This window comes from Saccostrea cucullata, unplaced genomic scaffold (genome assembly GCF_032062105.1).
Source record: "Saccostrea cucullata isolate Sc308-1 unplaced genomic scaffold, CSIRO_AGI_Scuc_v1 ctg35, whole genome shotgun sequence".
Taxonomy (NCBI): Eukaryota; Metazoa; Mollusca; class Bivalvia; order Ostreida; family Ostreidae; genus Saccostrea; species Saccostrea cuccullata.
This window is the reverse complement of record NW_026930622.1, coordinates 390,354-412,091: the sequence shown is the minus strand read 5'-3', so window position 1 is coordinate 412,091 and position 21,738 is coordinate 390,354. Positions and strand designations below refer to the sequence as shown.

The 21,738-nt window shown below is 34.0% G+C and overlaps 1 protein-coding gene and 1 long non-coding RNA gene across 4 annotated transcripts; one reads left to right on the top strand and one right to left on the bottom strand.

Annotated features, from left to right (window-relative positions):
• Positions 1–486: 486 nt before the first annotated feature.
• On the bottom strand, positions 487–12,792 carry LOC134229323 (uncharacterized). 3 transcript variants are annotated; one of them, XR_009984158.1, is made up of 4 exons: positions 12,778–12,792; positions 11,854–11,963; positions 9,709–10,090; positions 487–561 (listed from the first exon to the last, which is right to left on the bottom strand). It is a non-coding gene; the product is annotated as an uncharacterized LOC134229323 (long non-coding RNA). The 3 variants fall into 3 exon arrangements; XR_009984157.1 differs by lacking the exon at positions 12,778–12,792 and having other exon boundaries at positions 489–561; positions 11,854–11,989; XR_009984159.1 differs by lacking the exons at positions 487–561; positions 12,778–12,792 and having other exon boundaries at positions 9,757–10,090; positions 11,854–12,034.
• Positions 12,793–12,830: 38 nt separating this feature from the next.
• LOC134229322 (uncharacterized) lies at positions 12,831–17,482 on the top strand. The gene is made up of 2 exons (XM_062711063.1): positions 12,831–13,113; positions 15,997–17,482. The coding sequence occupies exons 1-2, from the start codon at positions 13,057–13,059 to the stop codon at positions 17,410–17,412; spliced, it is 1,473 nt and encodes a 490-aa protein (XP_062567047.1). The 5' UTR covers positions 12,831–13,056; the 3' UTR covers positions 17,413–17,482.
• The last annotated feature ends 4,256 nt before the right edge of the window (positions 17,483–21,738 follow it).

The window sequence follows — 21,738 nt, the reverse complement described above, 5'->3', positions numbered from 1 at the left end:
ATTGTCATTATAAATGTTTACCAATGAAGTCACATAATAGAAGCTTCTGGATAACATTTGATAGGACGAGTTAGGGGCCTATACCTCATACCTCAAACAATATATAGCAACACATGGACATTATGGGAGGCGGGGGGGTATCATTTAGTGAGCTCATTGCTCACAGTGCCTCTAGTTAAATTAAATTTAGTGTCAGAGTTACATGTATCACTATAGTGAATCGAAGTTTTAATTCATGGTGTCAAGAGTTATCACTATATTTAACTACATGTATAGTAAACTATAGTTAACCTACAGTATTTTTGTTAGGGATACCATGAATCGGTCCATTTATCAATCTATCTTGTTCACGTTTTGAGTCTATAATGCAAGTTTTCGATTAAATTATCTAGACCTTACTATAAATGTAAAGACAACATTTGAAAAAAATATATAAAGACTCCTGACAATAAATATGAATTGGGTAACGCAGTGTTTATTTTAAATCATGTATGTTTAGAACTTATAACAACTCTTTCTGCAATATTAATTCCACGTAATACCTACATTGTAGATACACAGCTTACTCCACTTATATTGAACTCGCTTATTTTGAAATTCCGCTTATATTGAAATAAAAATAAATCCCCTGTTTTTGACTCTCATATTCTTTGCATTAAAATAACGGTTATATTGAAATCGGCTATATTGAAATTTCGCTTATATTGAAGCCACTGACCGGTGTCGCATAATATTTGGTCCGCCTCGTTTTAAGGTCCGGCCGGACCTAATACGATAACATATTAGGTCCGCCTGGCTCTATAAGAAAAGGTCCGCCCTCGGCCTATTATATAAATTGTATGCCTGTGTTCATACGATATTAATTGAAATTGTTTTAAATTCAATTGAGGACATAAAGTCGTATTAATAGCTAGTGTTTCCTCCAAGAGAATGTGTTAAACAAGTAAGAAATTAATATATAAGTAAAGGAATGTATAAATTTATTGATCGAGTTACCTGTCGGGAAGATGGGGCATGCTTATTTTGTCGTTTAAATACACTAATGTCAACATTATCATTAAAAAAATATTAATAATGCAATGTACATATTACATTTACCTTCACAGCCTGTTTACTGGCAGATTAATCAGTATGCAATGAACAGAAGAATGTATGTAAGTCCAACACGGATCATTTAGTTATACTCTCTTTCCAATAAACATGATAAACGTCCGACTTCCACTCGCAAAAAAATCACATCTTTCAAACTCTATTTCTTTATAGTATTAATAAAAAAATCTGTCATTCTTTACGTTTAATATTGTTGTCAATAACTGGAGGGTCACTGTGACAGGGGCTTATGTCACGGTGTACTACCCTACACCCGTTATTGTAAAAACAACATGCCTGCGGATTGGGCAGTTGGAGGTTAGCCAATAAATGTCTCGTTTGAGAAAACCTAAAGTAGCATATCCCTTGTGTTTTTATAAGCTAACACTGTTTTTCACCTATTCAAAGGCTAATTGTTATATCTACTAGATCTCTGCATTTCATTTCCTGAGTTTTGCATTACTTTTTCCGACAATTTTTGTTATTATTTCGGAATCCGACATTTTCTATTTTCATTTCCGACATTATTTATTTATTTTTTTCATATTTTCGGATTTTTTTTTAAAGATACCTTTATGGCAATTAAAGGTTAACATTTATAACAAAGATGGAAATTGTAAATATGTATTATATAATAATATTTATTTCAAATAACATTTTTTCGAATCTAATCATTACATACAGTCTGTATGCAATATTATGTCTAGTTATAAGAAAGTTCACAATACCTACATCTGCTCCAGGGTAAAAATCAATTAAGTTTCTATGACAGTTAAGCAAAGTCTCTGTGCACTGCATTAATAATATATTTATCCTTTAAGTTATGTCTCTCGGTTTCAATAAAAATCCGAACATTTTATTCGCCCCCTCCTAAATGTTTTTTTTTTTTTTTTTTTAAGCAGGGAGGGGGGAGTAGTACATGTAATTGGGCGTAGTAAACTCACGCTGATACATGTCAAAAAAATTTAAAGTATTAAGAATACTGATATTGTACATATATATCCCACATTTTTTCCAGAAAAAAAAAGAGCTTGATTTCAAAGACACCCCCAATTTCAGAAGCCTTGCATACTAGAATTTCCCGTTAGCATCTAAGAAACAACCCCGACTTGATTTTCCACCAGAGAAATACCGCTTCAGTACGGATTTTTTTCTCCCTTTCCACTGTTTTACTAGCTATAGGGAGAATTTTTTCAACCAATACTTATTAGAGAGAAACTCCACACGCATACATTTTTTTAAAAAAATAACTAGTAAATAGAAAGTGTCTTTTAAAATTATGACGTATCAAAAACTTCGTTGTAGCTACTTGGTTAACGTTAGATTTTTCTATGACTGTAAGAGGTTATTTTGATTTTTTTTAATGTGTTTGTAATTAGTTTATTTTGTTGCGTTCAGACAGATATTCAAGAATGTATGCAGATATACAATACAGAAGACATATCCCCTGCAAATGTACATACACTGGATCGTTAATTGAAATCATTACAGTTTTGACTTCTTGTCAGTTTAAATGAACAAAAAAAAAAATTAAAGAAAATTAAAGACAAACTACTAGTATACCTCATGAATCAGAAAAATGTTTAAGGAACTCACAGCATCATAGAACAATGAATTACATGTATATATAATAATAGGCGCGATGTAAGAAATTTACTCTCTCAGTGTACATAGGCGTCGGATCAGGGGGGGGGACACTTTTTTTTTTTGCAAAGACAGTCATATCAAATATGCAGTGAAGATTGGGGCGTAGGTTTAACCTTTCCCCTTTTTAACGGGCACGTTGCAGTGTAGTCAAAAAATGGTAAGAAGTAGTGTTGGGCGGGGGGGGGGGGGACTGATTCTGAAAAAAGTTAAAATCACCTACCCACCCACCCCCCAAATTTCCTTTTTCTTTTTTGTGCTTGTCAATTTTCTTTTTGAGGTTTGACATTTTTTTTCCGTTTGAAATAGCCCCCCCCCCCCCCACCTCCAATATGCTTCCGACGCTAATGATGTTACAGCAATTGAAATTTTATTTCTAAATTTTTAATTCTAAAGATGGTGTTTAAAAAGTGTAAGGAAGAATTATCTTACGTAGATTTTATAAGTATATTCCTTGCTTGTATATTCAAATTAAACCGTAAAAAGAAATGAAATTCATAACCAATAGCATTACATGAAGTGCATGTCGCCAGCGTGGCGCAGTGGTTAGAGCGTCGAAGTGTGGAGTTGATCCTTACGTCGCAGGTTTGAATCCCTTTCTGGGGCGTGAAAATCGGTCCTTCGGATGAAAACGTATTAACGGGGTCCCGTGTCGCAGTAGGTGCCGACACGAAAAAGATCCCTCCCTCCACAATGGCCGTAAGTGCGAGTAAAGGACAAAATTTGTAGCTCTCTGGTGTCCTCCATATGAGTGAAAAATTCTCGAGAGGGACATTAAGCAGCATTTGATCAATAAATCAATCTTTTTTGTCGATGCATTTTCTTATGTTTTCCAGTTTTTATCAGTATACAGTAATCACTTGTTGGAAATTAAGTTAGCAAATGTCTATTCTTAATTAAAAAACTATTTTCAAAACAAAAGGCGGGCCCTTTCTTCTGGTGCGTTTTAAGGTCCCCCGTAAGCATTCCAAAAATTTCCCTTTATGACATAAAGATATCTTAAATACACAAGGCGGACCTTTTTTGATAACTGCGTTTTAAGGTCCGCCCTGTCCTTTTCTCTAGTTTTTAAGCTACGAAAATAAACCCCGTCCAAAAAATTCCATTTATGACTTAAAGATACCTTAACTACAGAGGGCGGACCTTTTCTGATAACTGCGTTTTAAGGTCCGCCCTGTCTCTTTCTCTAGTTTTTAAGCTACGAAAATAAAGCATGTCCAAAAATTTCCCTTTATGACTTAAAGATATCTGAAATACAGAGGGCGGACCTTTTCTGATAACTGCGTTTTAAGGTCCGCCCTGTCTCTTCTTCTAGTTTTTAAGCTACGAAAATAAAGCATGTCCAAAAAAATCCCTTTATAACATAAAGATATCTTAAATCTACAGGGCGGACCTTTTCTGATAACTGCATTTTAAGGTCCGCCCAGTCTTTTTCTTTAATTTATAAGCTACGAAAATAAACCATATCCAAAAATTTCCTTTTATAACATAAAGATATCTTAAATACACAGGGCAGACCTTTTCTGATAACTGCGTTTTAAGGTCCGCCCTGTCTCTTTCTCTAGTTTTTAAGCTACCAAAATAAACCCTGTCCAAAAATTTCCCTTTATGATTTAAAGATACCTGAAATACAGAGGGCGGACCTTTTCTGATAACTGCGTTTTAAGGTCCGCCCTGTCTCTTTCTCTAGTTTTTAAGCTACGAAAATAAACCCTGTCCAAAAATTTCCCTTTATGACTTAAAGATACCTGAAATACAGAGGGCGGACCTTTTCTGATAACTGCATTTTAAGGTCCGCCCTGTCTCTTTCTCTAGTCTTTAAGCTACGAAAATAAAGCATGTCCAAAAATTTCCCTTTATGACAGAAAGATATCTTAAATACACAGGGCGGACCTTTTCTGATAACTGCGTTTTAAGGTCCGCCCTGTCTCTTTCTCTATTTCTTAAGCTACGAAAATAAAGCATGTCCAAAAATTTCCCTTTATGACAGAAAGATATCTTAAATACACAGGGCGGACCTTCTCTGATAACTGCGTTTTAAGGTCCGCCCATCTCCTTCTCTAGTTTTTAAGCTACGAAAATAAACCCTGTCCAAAAATTTCCCTTTATGACATAAAGATATCTGAAATACACAGGGTGGAACTTTTCTGATAACTGCGTTTTAAGGTCCGCCTTGTCTCTTTCTCTAGTTTTTAAGCTATGGAAATAAACCATATCCAAAAATTTCCCTTTATAACATAAAGATATCTGAAATACAGAGGGGGGACCTTTTCTGATAAATGCGTTTTAAGGTCCGCCCTGTCTCTTTCTCTAGTTTTTAAGCTACCAAAATAAACCATATCAAAAATTTCCCTTTATAACACAAAGATATCTTAAATATAGAGGGCGGACCTTTTCTGATAACTGCGTTTTAAGGTCCGCCCTGTCTCTTCTTCTAGTTTTTAAGCTACGAAAATAAACCCTGTCCAAAAATTTCCCTTTATGACTTAAAGATACCTGAAATACAGAGGGCGGACCTTTTTTGATATTTGCGTTTTAAGGTCCGCCCTGTCCCTTTCTCTAGTTTTTTTAAGCTACGAAAACAAACCCCGTCCAAAAATTTCCTTTTACATGTATGACTTAAAGATACCTGAAATACAGAGGGCGGACCTTTTCTGATAATTGCGTTCTAAGGCCCGCCCTGTCTCTTTCTGTAGATAATAAAGCTACGAAAATAAACCCTGTCCAAAATTTCCCTTTATAACATAAAGATATCTGATATACACAGGGCGGACAATTTCTACTAACTGCGTTTTAAGGTCCGCCCTATCTCTTTCTCTAGTTTTTACGCTACCAAAATAATCCCTGTTAAAAAATTTCCCCTTATGACTCAAAGATATCTTGAAATGACCTTTTCTGATAAATGCGTTTTAAGGTCCCCCTGCCTCTTTCCCTAGTTTATCTAGCTACGAAAATAAACCCTGTCCGAAAATTTCCCTTTATAACATAAAGATATCTGAAATACAGAGGGCGGACCTTATATATTATGTTGCGCTTTAAGGTCCATCATGTCCCTTTCTCTGATTCTTATGCTATACGAAAATAAACCCTGCATAAAATTTCCTTTGCAATGGGCAATTAGAGATATAAGAAAGCCCCCCCCCCCCTCCCCAACACACACACTTCATCGCCCGAGGTACTTTGTATTATATTTTTCTAACTAATACTGGAAATATTCATTACAATATAAATATCCAAAACTAAATTAGGTAATATCCGGAACAGCACATGCGTAATTTTGAGCATATATGAAAATCGAACTCCAAGAATCTTTCATGGACCAGATTGGATTATTTTCCTCATGCTTACCACGGAGAATGACTGATGACTTTTAAAAGGTTAATTTAAGGACATCATTAAAGTTCTAAGCTTTCGTATAGAGAATTGTTTGAGAACTCTTGCGTAGGTCATCAGGGGTATATTGGTACTGAACATGATATATTCTGGTACATTTAACAAATCAAGCCATCCGTCCTTTCTAGATTATTTTAAATCAATGTATTCTTACTGTTTCCTGTATAGAATGTTAATAAAATTTTAAAGAATTTTACACTGGAGATCCCTCTCCGCCAGCTTTATAAAAAGAAAAGGTATAATTCATAGATGAAGATAAATTATATTTTTTTCTATTGATTTAAAAAAAATGGACAACTATTCGCTAAAGGCTTCATGTCGGTTATTATAATAAAAAAAATAATTTACAGTTATGGCTACTGACAAGATTTCAAAATTTAATTGCTCTTGCAATACAAGATTATCCCGCATTCTGCAACAGTCACAATAAAAAGTGTAATAATTTCTATTTTTCTTTCTGCAAAAAAATTATATTTACATGTATTATGCTTTTCGTTATGACGAGTATGAGGGATATTTTTATAAGAATAAATTAGATCCAAGCCATTAAACTATAATTCTGGGGCCCGTTTTCCAAAGAAAAACAAAAAATCTAAGACCTTTCAATCTGCTCATAACTTTTTATTGTACGTTGATTTGATAATAGTTTTAATCTTTAAAAAAGAATTTAATAAGATATTTTCATGCCAGCTATTTAAAAAAGAATCATTAATTTTATAAAATTATACAATCAGCTTAAGTTTTTGGTCTGAGTCGTAAGTTCTTTTGTAAAACAATCCCCTGATGTATATGTTTTCCATATAGAGTGAGCTGCTTTAGTCTTTAACTGAACATTACAATCATGTATTTTGTTTCTGTAGTAAATGTAAATAGAGATCGGATTCAATGTTTAAGGAATCAGTGTCTAGTTAGTATAGTATGCCAGGGCATCAACGATAGTGGGAAACATGGGATAAATTATTTCCATTTCATTGTGAATAAAATTGTATATTTAGACTTTAAAAATGTAGACACAGACTTAGATTACACGAGGACTTCAATGCCAATTTCAATAGTCCTCGCCCACTGAAGTCAAACACATTGGCAGCCGCGCGAGATTTACATGCATAGTTCGCCTCCTTAGCGTCAGTCACAGAGACAGATGAGCACGAGATTTGCATGCATATCAGGCCTCCTTAGATCCTGACCTATCGACCTGCCTAATTTACATCCCGGCAGAATTACCAAGAATTGAACTCCGACAACTTTCAAAGAGTTATCACAGAAAAAAAAATTAGAAATGGAAATATTAGGTTATATTTTACACTATCCACAAATAAAGGACCAAAATATGATTATAAACAGAAAACAAAAGGTAATTTTGAATACTACAGGAAACCAGAGAATTACATGTACTCTTTATCGGTCTTAGTATTAAACTCCACACTTGGGATAAGAAATTTCTTCAAAATCATATAAGGCGTTTTTTTTATAAGTTCAGACTAAAAATATAAAGAAAAGATTTTTCTATCAATTTGTTTTGGTACTTTAGATAAAGATAGGACTGCTGCATTTCATTTCCGGAAATCGCCATGGCATTTCCGACATTTCCTTATTTTATTTCCGACAATTTCTCTTTTTTCCCGATATAATTTCTTTTCATTTCCGGAATTTTTGCTAGCTACCTCTCCAGCAATTTAATGTTTACCAGGTACATGTACGTAGAAATGGATTTTTGAAAAAAATTATTATACACAACATTTTTAATATAAAAATTCTGTATATATACATCTGTACATGAAGCACTAAGTCTAGTTAACAGACTTTTAATGAGCATGCAATTTTTTCATTACATTTAATGTTCACTAAATTAAATGTCAAAGACTGCGCCGAACGTATGTCCAAGACATGTGATTTACTAAACAATCTATAATTTATTCTTTAAAATTTTCATTACCGAAATTAAAATCAATTGCGTTTCATATATAGATATCAGAGATTTAAAACAATGACCGATTCTTATCGACTCGGAATTTAAATATCAGACACAGTTTTAATTCAATTAGTTTGAATTTAACTAATAGAAACGTGATGATATTTAAGTTCAATATCGGTGAAAATTTTAATTTGAACATAAATATCAAATCTCATGTAAATCTACGCTTAATCTAGTATTTTTAAGTTTTAGCTCAGATACGCCATATTTAGCTTTTAATATTCAAATAAAGACTATATGATTATAATTATTATAAATGTCGCAGTTTTGAAGTGTATGCATGAATATTTTGTTCCTTAGCATAATTTATTAATTTGAAAAAAATCAAATCTATTGATATGTAAAGCTAACACATGGCCATTAGGTTCACCGACCATTCAATGACAGCGCCATCTGCCGCGGGCTCTACCTGAGGGTACCTGTCAGGTAAACAAATACGTCACACCCCCATTGTTTTATTATCTATACACACCGACATATTTCACACCTTTAATCGTACTCTTGTACACAAAGAAAATTCTAAGGAAAAACAAACACTTGCACAATAATTGTGGCATTATTTTATAAGAAATCATGGTCCTAAACGGCACTGCTTAACGCACACTAAACGAGTAGATTATTGTCTAGAGGTACATGTATGCTGTACAAAAAATAAAACACAACAGGGTAAATCCTTCTTATATTATTGTATAAACTAACTTTCTTTAATTTCATATGTTAAAGTCAAGATTAAAACATTTTGCACCACCCGGACCTTAAAACATAGGGGGACCTTTTCTTATACGGGCCGGACCTTTTCTTATAAAAGGCGGACCTAATATGTTATCGTATTTGGTCCGGCCGGACCTTTAAACGAGGCGGACCAAATATTATGCGACACCGGTCCCCACAGGTGATAATGAGTTGTTTTCATAACGGTTATATTGAAGTACTCCTTGGCGGCTGTCATTACGGTTGTTGGCAGAAATTATGCCTGATTGACCAATTGATATACAAAGGTGTGAATACTGAAGTTTTCACCTTATGTGTTTTTATACTGCATGCTCTTACGAAATAAACTTACTCAATGCTAAATTCTTTATTTCCATGTATATAATACGGAAGTATTTAAGCTAAAGGCAACATAGTAACTCCCAAAGATCTAGAAAAAACTGAACTTTCAAATTAAATACGTACTGTTAATGGCTAATGATAAACCCTAATTCGAAATAGCTAAGAGATCAACCCGAGTACACTTACGATGAAATACATGCAGCGTTCAGCAGTACTGAACAGTTTGACATCGGTGATTTTTCTCCCAAATGTAAATAAATGCGATCGGGGAATAATAATGAAGTTGCAGATTGTCTTATCGATAAAAAAGAAAGAAACAATTTTATTTAAACTTTCAAGGACTAATATTCCATTTCATCTGTACACTGTTATAGGTAAACGATGAGACAAAATTAATTTGTTCGGGTTTGTTCTATATTTTAACGTCGGGATTGAACTTTTAATTTAAAAAAAAATGGCGGCTTCACGATTTCGCTTATATTGAATTACGGATATATTGAAATAATTTGCATGGTCCCCTGAATTTCAATATATCCGGAGTAGGCTGTACTTACATTGTAGTATTATAAGTCCTTCCAAGGTTAATTTTACTTCAAAAAACAGAAATGTAAAAATATTTATTGAAATTATTTATATTCAGGCATAATAACTGTTATCAGTTAAGTGAAACTTGCAAAACAAAAAATGTTTTAATAACAAGAGATCATTTCTTCACACCAAAACATCCCCTCGGATCCACAACAGCATTTATACTTCCGGTCCCTGCAGGCGCACTCATTCTGGTACCAGATATGTCCCTCCTTGTCGTGGCAGACGGTGCTTCTCTTCCTAATGAGATGGTTTATCCCGGTGTGGTAGGCTTCTCCCACCACTGACAATAATACCAGCAAGAAAGTGATTCGAACAACCGTGCGGCCCTGCATGTTTTGTTGAAGACTGAAAGAAAATATTACATGATTGGATTTTTGTGATCGCTTCTTTCTAGTTTCTTGTTTTTTTTCTTTTAAAGTGAAAATGGCCAAAAATTTAAATGTGTATAATAAAGGAACCGGGGAAACTGATATTAAATCAAAATCTTGGTTTCTTTAACTAAAATTAAATGACACAAAAAATTGTTTTAAAATTGTCTTGCGATGAGTATCATTATGATACATATATTAACAGACTGAATCAACATTAATTGTACTAATTAACGTACAATAAAATCATTTAAGACAAGTTAAATATTTTGTATATACATGTATTTGTTATACTTATTACAAGGTATTTGAGCTTTAAAAGATTACCCTACTTATATATTATCGACTTTGAAATTTTATTAACTTGAAATACTAGTAGCTACTAGAATATTCATAACCGTAAATACCTCCGTGTAAGTAGCAATAAATAAATGACATTTCTAGATGAAAATTTGATAAGTTATAACGTATAAATCACTTAAGACTGCAAGCGTGATAATGCTTCTATCTTTTTCAAAGTAACCATACAATGCATTATTTATGTCTTCTCTTCACCAGAATTGGTTTACTGACCTTTACCTTAATTAGTTGTTTGAATCTCTCCAGTTCGCAATAATTATTCGCTTTGAGTGCGTTTTAATACTTTTACTCTATTTATCAAGACGACATTGATGAATTGAAAACCTGAACTTTTATATATATCTACACAAATCTGACCTTAATGGTAACATGTGTAACATACTTTATTACTATATTTCTACGTCATGACTTCTAATATATAAAATACTATAGCATAAGGGAAGAAATAAAAAAAATATTTCCAACGCGTTAACTTTGATTAGATTACGAATCACCATATGTGTCGTTTTCAAAAAAAAATTCTAATTTGAAGTTGAAAAAAAGTATCATTGACAAAACAAAATAAAAGAGCAACATGTGTGTATCAGACAGAGATCTAAACTATTTCTAAATAGAAATAACACCATATCCATCAAATAATTGCGTAGTTTCATCCCCCATCTGTTTATCCAGAAAATTAAAAAAAAAATTCACTTCAATCAATTATAAGTGAAAAATTTTCTTTATTTCTTATCAAATCAGTCCGCCTTATAACTTCATTTACTCTAAAGTATATACACGCGGAACAGGTTTTTGAAAAGTACTACAATTTAGTCTATTACATAAAAGAAAGGTACATCTTCGATAACTTACAGATCAATACTACAATAAATTTAAAGCTACTTTATAGAAATGGAAATAAACAAAACTGAATATCTTTTTAAATAACCCAGGAATTCTCTTTTAAGTCATTTCCGAATGTAAAATACTTATAATTACACTCAAAGGAATAGCCATTTATAATATTTTAATTGGCAATAAGCTATGAATATTATAGTTATTGACTGGGTATGAGGGCAATATATGACTTTGTCGGACCTGAAGGTGAAAATGTTGCCATCCAACAAATCCTAAATGTATGTTGCCCTCATACCCAGTCAATAACTGTTTACTAGAACCATTGATTTTTAGTCTACTGGGTGCCCTTAGTACATGTACATGTAGTTCATTTCCCCCCCCCCCCCCAGAAGATGGTCCATTTTGTCACTTTATATAATTATGTACTACATGTAAAGTTAAGAGATAAGTTTGTAAAATATTGAAATTGAATATCACACATCATACAACTAAAGCGAAAAATTATTTCAAGAAAATCTTTTGAATTTAAAAAAAAAAACTTACAGAATTTCTCTGCTATCTTTGTACTGTTCTCGGAATCTCTGTGTTCTTGTAATGCTCTCGGATTGGCTGGCTTTGTGTGGTGTACCTGACCACCTGCGCCTCTTTATATTCTAAACATATTTTACGTAGGTCACCATGTGTGAAGGCAATAGATATACATATTATCCTCACAAATGTTCTATTAAAGTAATTAAATATAAAAGCTAGCACAAGCTGTGGTAATCAATTCATGTTAATTTTGTTGGAGTTTTTGTAATTCTGTCACTCTGTACAGATAAAACCAGTAGGTATTAAAATGTCACATGTGAGTTCAGAACAAAGACCCCCCCCCCTTCCTTGTCATGTTTGTCTGAGAACTTTCAACAAGAACAATAGCAATACTTTCATTTTAACAAAATTCAGGTCTGTAGGAAACAATTTCAAACAAATTTCAGTTGGGAAGGGGGGGGGGGGGGGTTGCCAAGCAAATGCCTCTTGACAAACAAAAAAAGGGGGTTAGACGCTATCCTGCAGAGATACAACTATAAAACATCTATGTATTCTGTAGTATACTATAATCTGATAATTTAAAATACGATATTCGCACGACCCTCCTACGCCCATGAATATAATAATAAACAGTAGGATGTGTTTCACAAAAAGAACCAACGACTAAGACTAACCATGCATAATGTTTCCAATAACATTTGATTCAAAAGAGGTTCATATGGTAACCTGCAAACAATACGAAGATAAAGTAAGTAGCTGGGCAAATATAGAATTCTTGGTAACGTATTCGAAAAGACGAAAGTTTTATTGCTTTAACAAACAGCTTTAAATTGTTATCAAGAGGCAAAGTCTATAGTATTTTTAAAAATAAGAAAAAAAAAATCAATTTTTGTGGGCATTTTAAAGTTCCTTGACATGCCGGTGATAGAGGACTACCTGTTCACTGATCAGATAAACCAATCAATCGCAGGTGACGTGTGTTTAAACACCCTGGAATCACATTCCTTGTCTTAATGCAGTCTGCAAGGAAACACGGTTCTTACGTTATTCAAACGGTGGACACTCTAATTCACAGTAATCCACTGCGATTCTATATAGACGAAGAAAACGTACTAATAACTTGAGTAAACTTGCTTCTATGATGAATTGAAACACAAACACTGTAGTGTTCTTATGACTTGGAGTAAACTTGCCTCTACCATGAATGAATAAGCGATGGAGAGAACGGATTGTTTTAATAATAACTTGGATCGATCCAAATCTAACATAAAGGTAATGCATTCTATTTGCACATATAATATTGTATTTTAATTTTGTTTAAAAATATTTTTATTTTTTCCCCGATAAACATATATTTGATTTTGAAGCAACTTTACTAAATGATGAAGTAGGATGCTAAGAGAACGGGGACTGGTAACATGCTATGTTTGATTTTACATAATCACTATATGTACAAAAACAGTGAAAAAGAGAATTTCTTTTTCAGTATACATGTATATAGTGATTTAATGCGTAAAATCAAATACAGTATGTTACCGGCCCCTGTGGCTAAGAGCATATATTTTATCAGTCCTTGTTTGGGCACTGTGGATTGGATGAAATAATTTCAAAAGTTCTGCATTAATATTTTTTATATCTCTTTGTAGGTATATTTATTGAAAACTTCGAGGTCACGAATTTAAAGAACCTTCAGTATTAATATGATACTGTAAATCATTATAACCGTGAATTTATTTAAACCGTAATGTAAACATTTTTTGTTATCAAAACTACGTAGTATAATGTATATTCAGCCTTTTTTTCACGTTCCAAGTATCAGTTCATTTTTCAACTTATTCAAGGATTCACAGCTGGTAATGATTTGAAATTCAAATTGTCTAAATGGTTTTGAAAAAAAATTCAAAAAATTGACAGAAAAGAACTCGAGTTTAATCAAGCAAATTACCCTCAAAAGGCAAATAATATTTGCCTATCCATGCAATGTATCGAGGGACATTAAACGTATAATAAAAATACGAAAACAATTTAAAGCCCACCAAATTTTCAAGTTGCTTCATATTCTTTTAAATGAAAATAAGATCGAAGAACCTCTTGAGTCAGCTTATCAGCTAGAGAATTACAAGTTTAACATTTACAATGTGATCCAATAAAACACTATCGTCTTTTAAAGTTCAATGAACGTCAATTTCCAACAAAAAAGCGTCAATATTCTTTGGGGGTCGGGTTATACATTAGGAAAATTCATTTTGTGAAAGATTGAATTTTCTTACTTTGACTCCTGAATCCAGAAGCATTTAGCTGTTCTACTTCAAAGCTATTAATCTCATAATCTGAACTTTTTATTGCCTTATAATTTATTTAAGAAAGGAGGGTTTTACTTCGATTTTAAGCATTTTGTCAAACAAGTCTTTCTAGGATGGTTTTACTTCGATTTTAAGTATTTTGTCTAACACGTCTTTCTATGGGGCATTTACACATAGAATGATCAAATTAGTTTCTCAAACATGTAAATTGTAGTGCCTGATTTAAAGATCAGCTTACGAACAGTTTAACTGCGGTCCGGGGGTGGAAAAATGATATTGAAACTTACAAACTCATACAGACACAGTTTTTTTTTTCAAACAAGTTTAAGTTTGTCTAAACAGAGAGATAAGAACACTGTCGCGTTGAAGCTTGAAAAAAAACAACTCAATATCCTTATTGCTGGCAAAGAACATTCTACGCCATCATGCAGTTTTATATTGGTGCTTAGAGAAACTTTATTACATGTACCTCATTTTTTTGTGAGGAGTTGAGACTATTTATCTATGATGGATACAGCGTGGCCAAAATGATTTTTTTTCGTTAATGTCACGATGTAAAAAACAAGAGTTTTATGCAGACGAATATGATCGAGTATGTTAAACATATATTGCAATAAATTGTATTTTATGCACTCAGTTAGTACTAGTAAAAAATCTATTATTGCGTAATTCGTACACAGGAAAGCTAACAGTGAGCAAAACTGCGTGTTAAACCCATCTCGTGTATAATATAGTTACTATTTTATCGATCAGCGACAAAGACCTGCTTCCGAAGGCTAAGCACCAATAATTCTTTCTATAAAAAAGAAGACGAATTGAAGACCCTGGAGGTTTGCAACTGATTGCACAATTGCTTGCATTTCAGATAATTCCAATTTTGTCGAATTCATGACCTACTTTTTTTCGATCACGTTTTTTTTTTTTAATTTTTAATGCAAACTATTCCAAGCCTGAATGACAATAAAATATGAAGTGTTGTAATGTTAAATTAGTTCTGTACTGATTAGCAATTAAGATAAAGTCACATCATTCAACAATTATTGTCTTAAAACTTATGTGATTTAAGCAGCCTTTGCCGCCGTCAGAGCGTGTGATTTAACTATATAGATCTTGTCTCTATAGAATGGTTAAACTGTGAGCTATCAGAGCTGGACCCGTGTCAAGTATGTACTCGTTTATCAGATGAATTGATTACATCATGGAGTGACAAGGTGTGATTGTCAGTCAAACGGTTTACATACCAGTATAAGTCAATACACAATTTGGTATTCCATTCACGTTATTCTTATACGCTATATCAGTTAATTTAAACAAATGTACTGGTTTTTGCAAAAAAAAAAAAAAATCTTTGTTCTAAAAGTTCTAGACAGATTGCAAGATCTGGACTGGATAAAGATGAATTATGATTGCTGTGGTCAATCAACACCTATCTGTACATTAATTAAACTCCAGTTAATTGACAAATAATTTCCAGTGGTCTACGATAAAAGTCACGCGTCCTCTACAGTATGGTCAGTTAGTGAGTTACTGGACAGTATTTGAAGTACGTCGGTGCGCTTAGTTTGGTTCTTTTTAAAGTTTTTCCCCAACGTTACTAATAGCCAAATCATAGATGTTTTACATGTATAATCAAAAAACACGATATGAAATTATGAAACAAAATATCTTCTGTACGTGATAAATTCTTTTATTTAGATAATTTCATTCATTTGCCTAACCCTTACACAGATAACAATTTACTGAACTATAGATTATTCTGGTTTTTTTTCTCGTTCAGATCCAATATTCAAACTCCGTATTTTAGGCAAATTGTATTTAAATACTAGTATTAAATAATATGTTTCTTTTCCAGAAACCCCACGTAGCGACAAAGATTACAGATGTTTACCTAGAGGACGAAACTCTGACGCTCTGGCTCCCAGCGGCTGACAGCAAACAGTGTCATCTTATACCCGAAACCATCAGAGGCGAGGAATGGCCGCTCCTCCTTCAACTGTACTACACGAAGTTCGACTGTGTAAGCTGTGTTCTGCCTTTCGATGAAGCAGTCCCAGTCATTACCCACCAAGCCACGACCTTGCTGCCCACACAGGATTACTCCGTTCTCCGAAACTATCCTAGGATCAAGGGATTATGGTTCCGACCGGACCGATCCGATTCCGTGGGACTTGATGACGAGTCCGTTGTTGGGAATATCAAATTCTCTTTTACTTTCCCCGAGGAGGAGAAAGAAAATCTCTTAAGCAACATGAACATATACTTTCTCGAGGTCTTGGATTACGAATCCGATGATAAATCCGTGTCAAGATTCCTTATTACAAAAGAAACGTACACAGAACTTCCAAAATATGATATCTTTAAACCAGGTGGACCGATATTTATTAAAAAAGAAAAGAACGAGGAAGGAACGGAGTCAGAAACCTACTATTTTCTGAAAATTTGTCAGAGTTATCAAGGCAAAGCAATGGAACACGTGGTAGAACTGATCCTTGAAGAAGACCCTTGGCCGATGTGTAAAGTATCGTCCGTGACGCACAAACCACTCTGTAGTCGTTCGTCAGTTCATGATCACACTGAGGATTTAACAAGAGAACACCATTTCAACATGCGATATTTCGGGGCACGTTGGGACCAAGCCTTGGCCGGACTTTTTGCATGGTCACTCAGGGCAAACATTCCATGGTTAGTGTACGAGAGACTTCACGAAAACATTAAGGGGTCAGTAAATCTGGCGGCTTTGACAACACCATTTCATCAAGTTTTCACTGCAAAGGTCCCTGCAATATGCAGCAAGAGAATTGATCTGCTTTTTCAGCTTGCACCATTTGTTGATAAGTGCGAAAATCAGCAGGACTTGGTTCAACTTAAAGAGCTTCATAGTTCTCTTCATCGCTGTAGTGCCTCGTGTACATTTAAAAGTTTGAAAAATATCGAAATGAACAAAATTTTGTCTCCCTATCTGTCGTTGTTAGAAAGAATTATTGCTTGCGTTTCAACTGCTGTCAGGAAAGAATTAATGAACGCTCTTCTGCCATGGTCAGTGATGGCATACCATTTTCATGATCACCAAATTGAAAGTTGCATGAAAATGGTAGGATTCATTTACCAACTTGAAGGAATTCGAAATATAAATAGACCACCTGAATCTTCTTTAAATAGTTCTTTCTTCTTCCCTTCCACATCTGGGGGCTATACTACTGACGTCACATCCGGGGTACATTCGTTAAGCGCGTCACCAGTCATGTGGGAGGAAGAGATGAGTCCTTGACCAACACTGACCTTTTTTTATTTTGTTTAGACACTTTTTGTTAAGTTTAATAAATTATATAGCGTTTTCATACAGTGTTTCTGTTCTCTCTTTCGTTGATACACCTTGTTCGAGTTTAAAAGCCTTAACAAAGGGTTCAAATATTTTTTAATTGCAGATGGTCCCTTCTCCTTCTGTGACAGTCTTGTAAAAAGTAACGGTTTCTCCCCCGAACCATTAGGACAATTTCGTCTTTGCATAAAACTTGAAAAGACAAGTCGTACGTTTTTATGCCATTGGTTTTGGTTTTAGAAAAATCATTTTCTGAAAGTTCCTTGGAATTTATTTTAAAAAAAGTATCCACATCTTTTCAACACATGATTAACACCACCTCTGAAATGTGTTGCTGTATAGTACTCTTGACGTGTTCCTTTCTTTTCTGTCAATGTTTACTTAGGAGTAAAGAAAGAGGCTTTGTAGATCCCATTACGTACATTTAAGATTTTCATGTAGATCAGGAATCTGGTATTAAATAATATTTTAAAATTCAATTTGTTTTATTAGGAATATATTTAAAACTAACATATAATTTTGAAAAATTTCCTCCTTAAAAAGGGAACTTTGTGTAGTATACATTGGATTCTACTAGTGGAATAAATCGAAATCCCCCTGAAATACCATTTTATAATGAACCTTTAAGACAACGTTGTTGGGGGCCTTACCTGATTTGTCAGCTAGAACCAGTACATGGTGATCGTGTGATCTCTCTGGTCCAAGGTTTTTTTCCACTTCTGAAAGGATAGTCGCTTACTACCCGTATAATGCCCCTCAAACATTTAAATATCGATTTCAACATCCGTCATTTTTGCCCTTTTTTTTGGTATGTTCATGCTATTCACAGACGAATACTTTTAAGTTTTGTAAATTGTGTAGAATTTACACTAAGTATGTACATTAATTTTAACTACCAGGTAACATACAAACTATCAAAGAAAATTGTGCTTTGATTAATTTTTTTCCAATTTCATCTCTGTTTAAGCATTAGGGCATTTATGTCAGCTTGTTTGACCCTCTCCTTTAATGAAGAGACTGTATAGTCTCTCTTATCAAACGTGGAAGTTTAAGAAGAATATGTAAGTGATTAACAACATCCATAATAACCTTTCCAAGCCTGGATTCTGGCACGTTTGGGCTTTAAATAGAACATTTATTATAGATTGCAGTTAAATGTGAAGTTTTACTTACGTCACGATCTAGTTTGACAGATGCGCTTAGCGTAAACAATTCACGCCCCCGCTGTGTGATTGGTCAACTCATATTATCAACATTGACACGGAAATAGTCTGTTGCACGAGCAATTAATCACGGATTAGAAGAAACTTCCAGTCGTAAAGCTTGCGGTTAGGAGGCGTGTATAATTTACTTTGAGCGCAGCTGTCATCAAATAAGGTTGTGGCGTAATGCAAAACTCCACACTTAACCGAAATTGATAATAAAACATCAACGTAATAGTGTAAAGTTTGGTGCAGATGCTATTTAGTACAGCTCTTTGTTATCCTTGGACTTTCAGTAAAGCATTGGCATTCCCGACGTTACATAATTAGCGTCTAAAATTTTCACAGCCTTTCATTCACTGTTGAAATATACGTGGGATTAAAATTCGGGGGAATGTCAACGAGTGTAGCAAAGGATCCTATTAAAGCGTTTCGTACGGCAAAGAAGTGGGGCTTAAGCCATCTCATCGTTTAAAGTGGCTGATGTTATTAATTTCTTATCCAATGAGAATTTGAGAGACGCTCATTATGTAGCTTCGAGAATGCCACGCCTCACTGAAAGTCAAAAGATGACAGAGAATTGTACTACTACCAGTATTTATACAAGGTAGTGAGCCATTTAAATTCATATGACTTCCCAGAGATGCTCTTCTACATCCAATCAAAGTACATGTATAAAAACTAGGTCTCTAGCTGTCACTCCCTGATATCATGTAGCAGCTAACACCAAGCTGCTCTAGGCTTTGCCTGCTATTTACAGCATAGATATTATTCGGCTTGGTGTAAAATGTGGAGGATAGAAGCTCCAAAATGGAGTGTCCTTTTAAAATGTATTTGTCTCTTGAGCTCGATGATGCAAGAGCTGGGGCATGTTGTTGCAATTTCAGCACTTGTTTATAAGATTTGGCAACTCAATTTTTAATTATCTGTGAGAACTTACTAGAATGTCACAAAACCAGAAGTCTCTGTTCAGACTGTACCTCTACTGGTTTGTATTTATAACAAAGGATGAGAAAAGAAACCATTGCCACCAGACCAAAACTGTAGAAGGAGTAGCATTTTAAAGAAATTTCACAGAAAGTTCATGGCAACACCATTCATCGAAATCAAAAACCGATGCATTATTTTATGTATCTTAGTGTAGTCTACTTGTGTGCCAAGTTACATTGAAATCAGATCAAAACTGTAGGAGGAGTAGAGTTTTAAATGAATTTCACAGAAAATTATATTTTTAGCAACCATGGCAACACCATTCATCGAAATCAAAAGCCGATGCACTATTTAATTTATGTATCTTAGTGTAGTCGGTGTGTTCCCGTTTTGCACACATTTGGTAATTAGTATAGAACAACAGGTGTGAAGTGTGTTTTGATAGCAATTATAGTCTGATTTCTTGTTGGGACTTACCTGGACTTACCTGTGAATGTATGTATCTTAGTGTAGTCTACTTGTGTGCCAAGTTATATTGAAATCAAATCAAAACTGTAGAAGTGGCATTTTAAAGAAATTTCAAAGAAAATTCTATATTTAGTAACCATGGCAACACCGTCAATCAAAATAAAAAATCAATGCACTATTTTATGTGTCTTAGTGTAGTCTACTTGTGTGCCAAGTTATATTGAAATCAGATCAAAACTGTAGGAGAAGTAGCATTTTGAAAAATTGTTTACAGACAGACAGACGAACGGACAACGGACACCTTACTATTGCATAAGCTCTTCTGGTCTCTGACCAGTAGAGCTAAAAAACGGGCAAACAAAGTGCTTTTGAATTAATTTTGGAAAACCTTTTGAAATTGACATTAAGCTCCCCCTCTTGCACTCCGTGACACTTTGTTTTTGAGTCTCCATTCTCTGCATTTTACACCAAGTCATGTTATTCATATGGAAAACTTCTTGACAGTTAGTGTCATTTTTACAACAGACAGAACCTTTACATCCTTTTCTTCAAGCACTTTTTTTTTTTTTTTTAGAATTTTACTATAATTGATTAACACAATAATTCTACTTGCTAAGGTGTATTTAATTGGTTTAAGAGTATAAAATAAACATTTGAGATTCAATCATAGCATTATGCGTAGTCCTTGTAACACTTCCACAGAAGCCCAACAGACCAAATAATAACAGTATATATAACAAATAAAATCAGGGAGATCTGTGAGATAAATACACAACAAATATCAAAAATAGCAAGATCTTAACAAGAGAACAATGTACTTCATCTCATATAAGACAGATAATAGTGATAATACATAAAGTCCATAAGGTGAATATTTGTAATGTATACATGCATTCACTAAGTTCTGCTTTGTAACACATGTACACAATGTATAAGTAAACAAAGATAACTTTTAAAATAGATGATTAATTAAAGAACCAAGGATTCAATACAGAGATAAAGTGAAAATATCAGAAATGAAGGCAGTAATGTATGTACCCTATGAAATCTTTACTGTAGTATCTGTTTATTGTGGCAACCAATGGTGATTTATTACTTTTAAAAGTTAATAAATGAAGATGTATATTTCAATGAAAATCTTTACTCATTACCCTGGGGAAAAATGTTCCTATAAGTACGCTACATATGCATTTTCACAAGTTTTATTCGTTTTGTCGTAGCATTAAATAAAGCATTTTTATGGACTGTCTCATAAACATACATATATGGAATATTGTTATTGCTTTAAGAAATAAAAACAGGTTTAACATTATCACACATGCTATATGTAACAAGAGACACTATGCACTCAGTGGCAACAAAGTTCGAAAAAGCTATTTTTGTTTGCACATAGGTCATAGTCAAGGTCAGAAGGCCATTGACCTTGGTGTCATTCGAAAGAGCTTAATTAGTAGTGTAAGCATACCATGGAGGCAATGACTTCTATTGCCTCAAATCTCGCACATTTCATAATCATTTCACACATATTCATGTTCACTAGGGGGGTCAGCGTTTTCCAGGGGGGGGGGGGTCCAAGGTGACTTCTCTCTTGCTTAAGTATATACATTCCAGTGGAAATTCCAGGGGGGGGGGGGGGTCCTGACCCCTCCGACCCCCCCTCTAGATCCGCGCATGA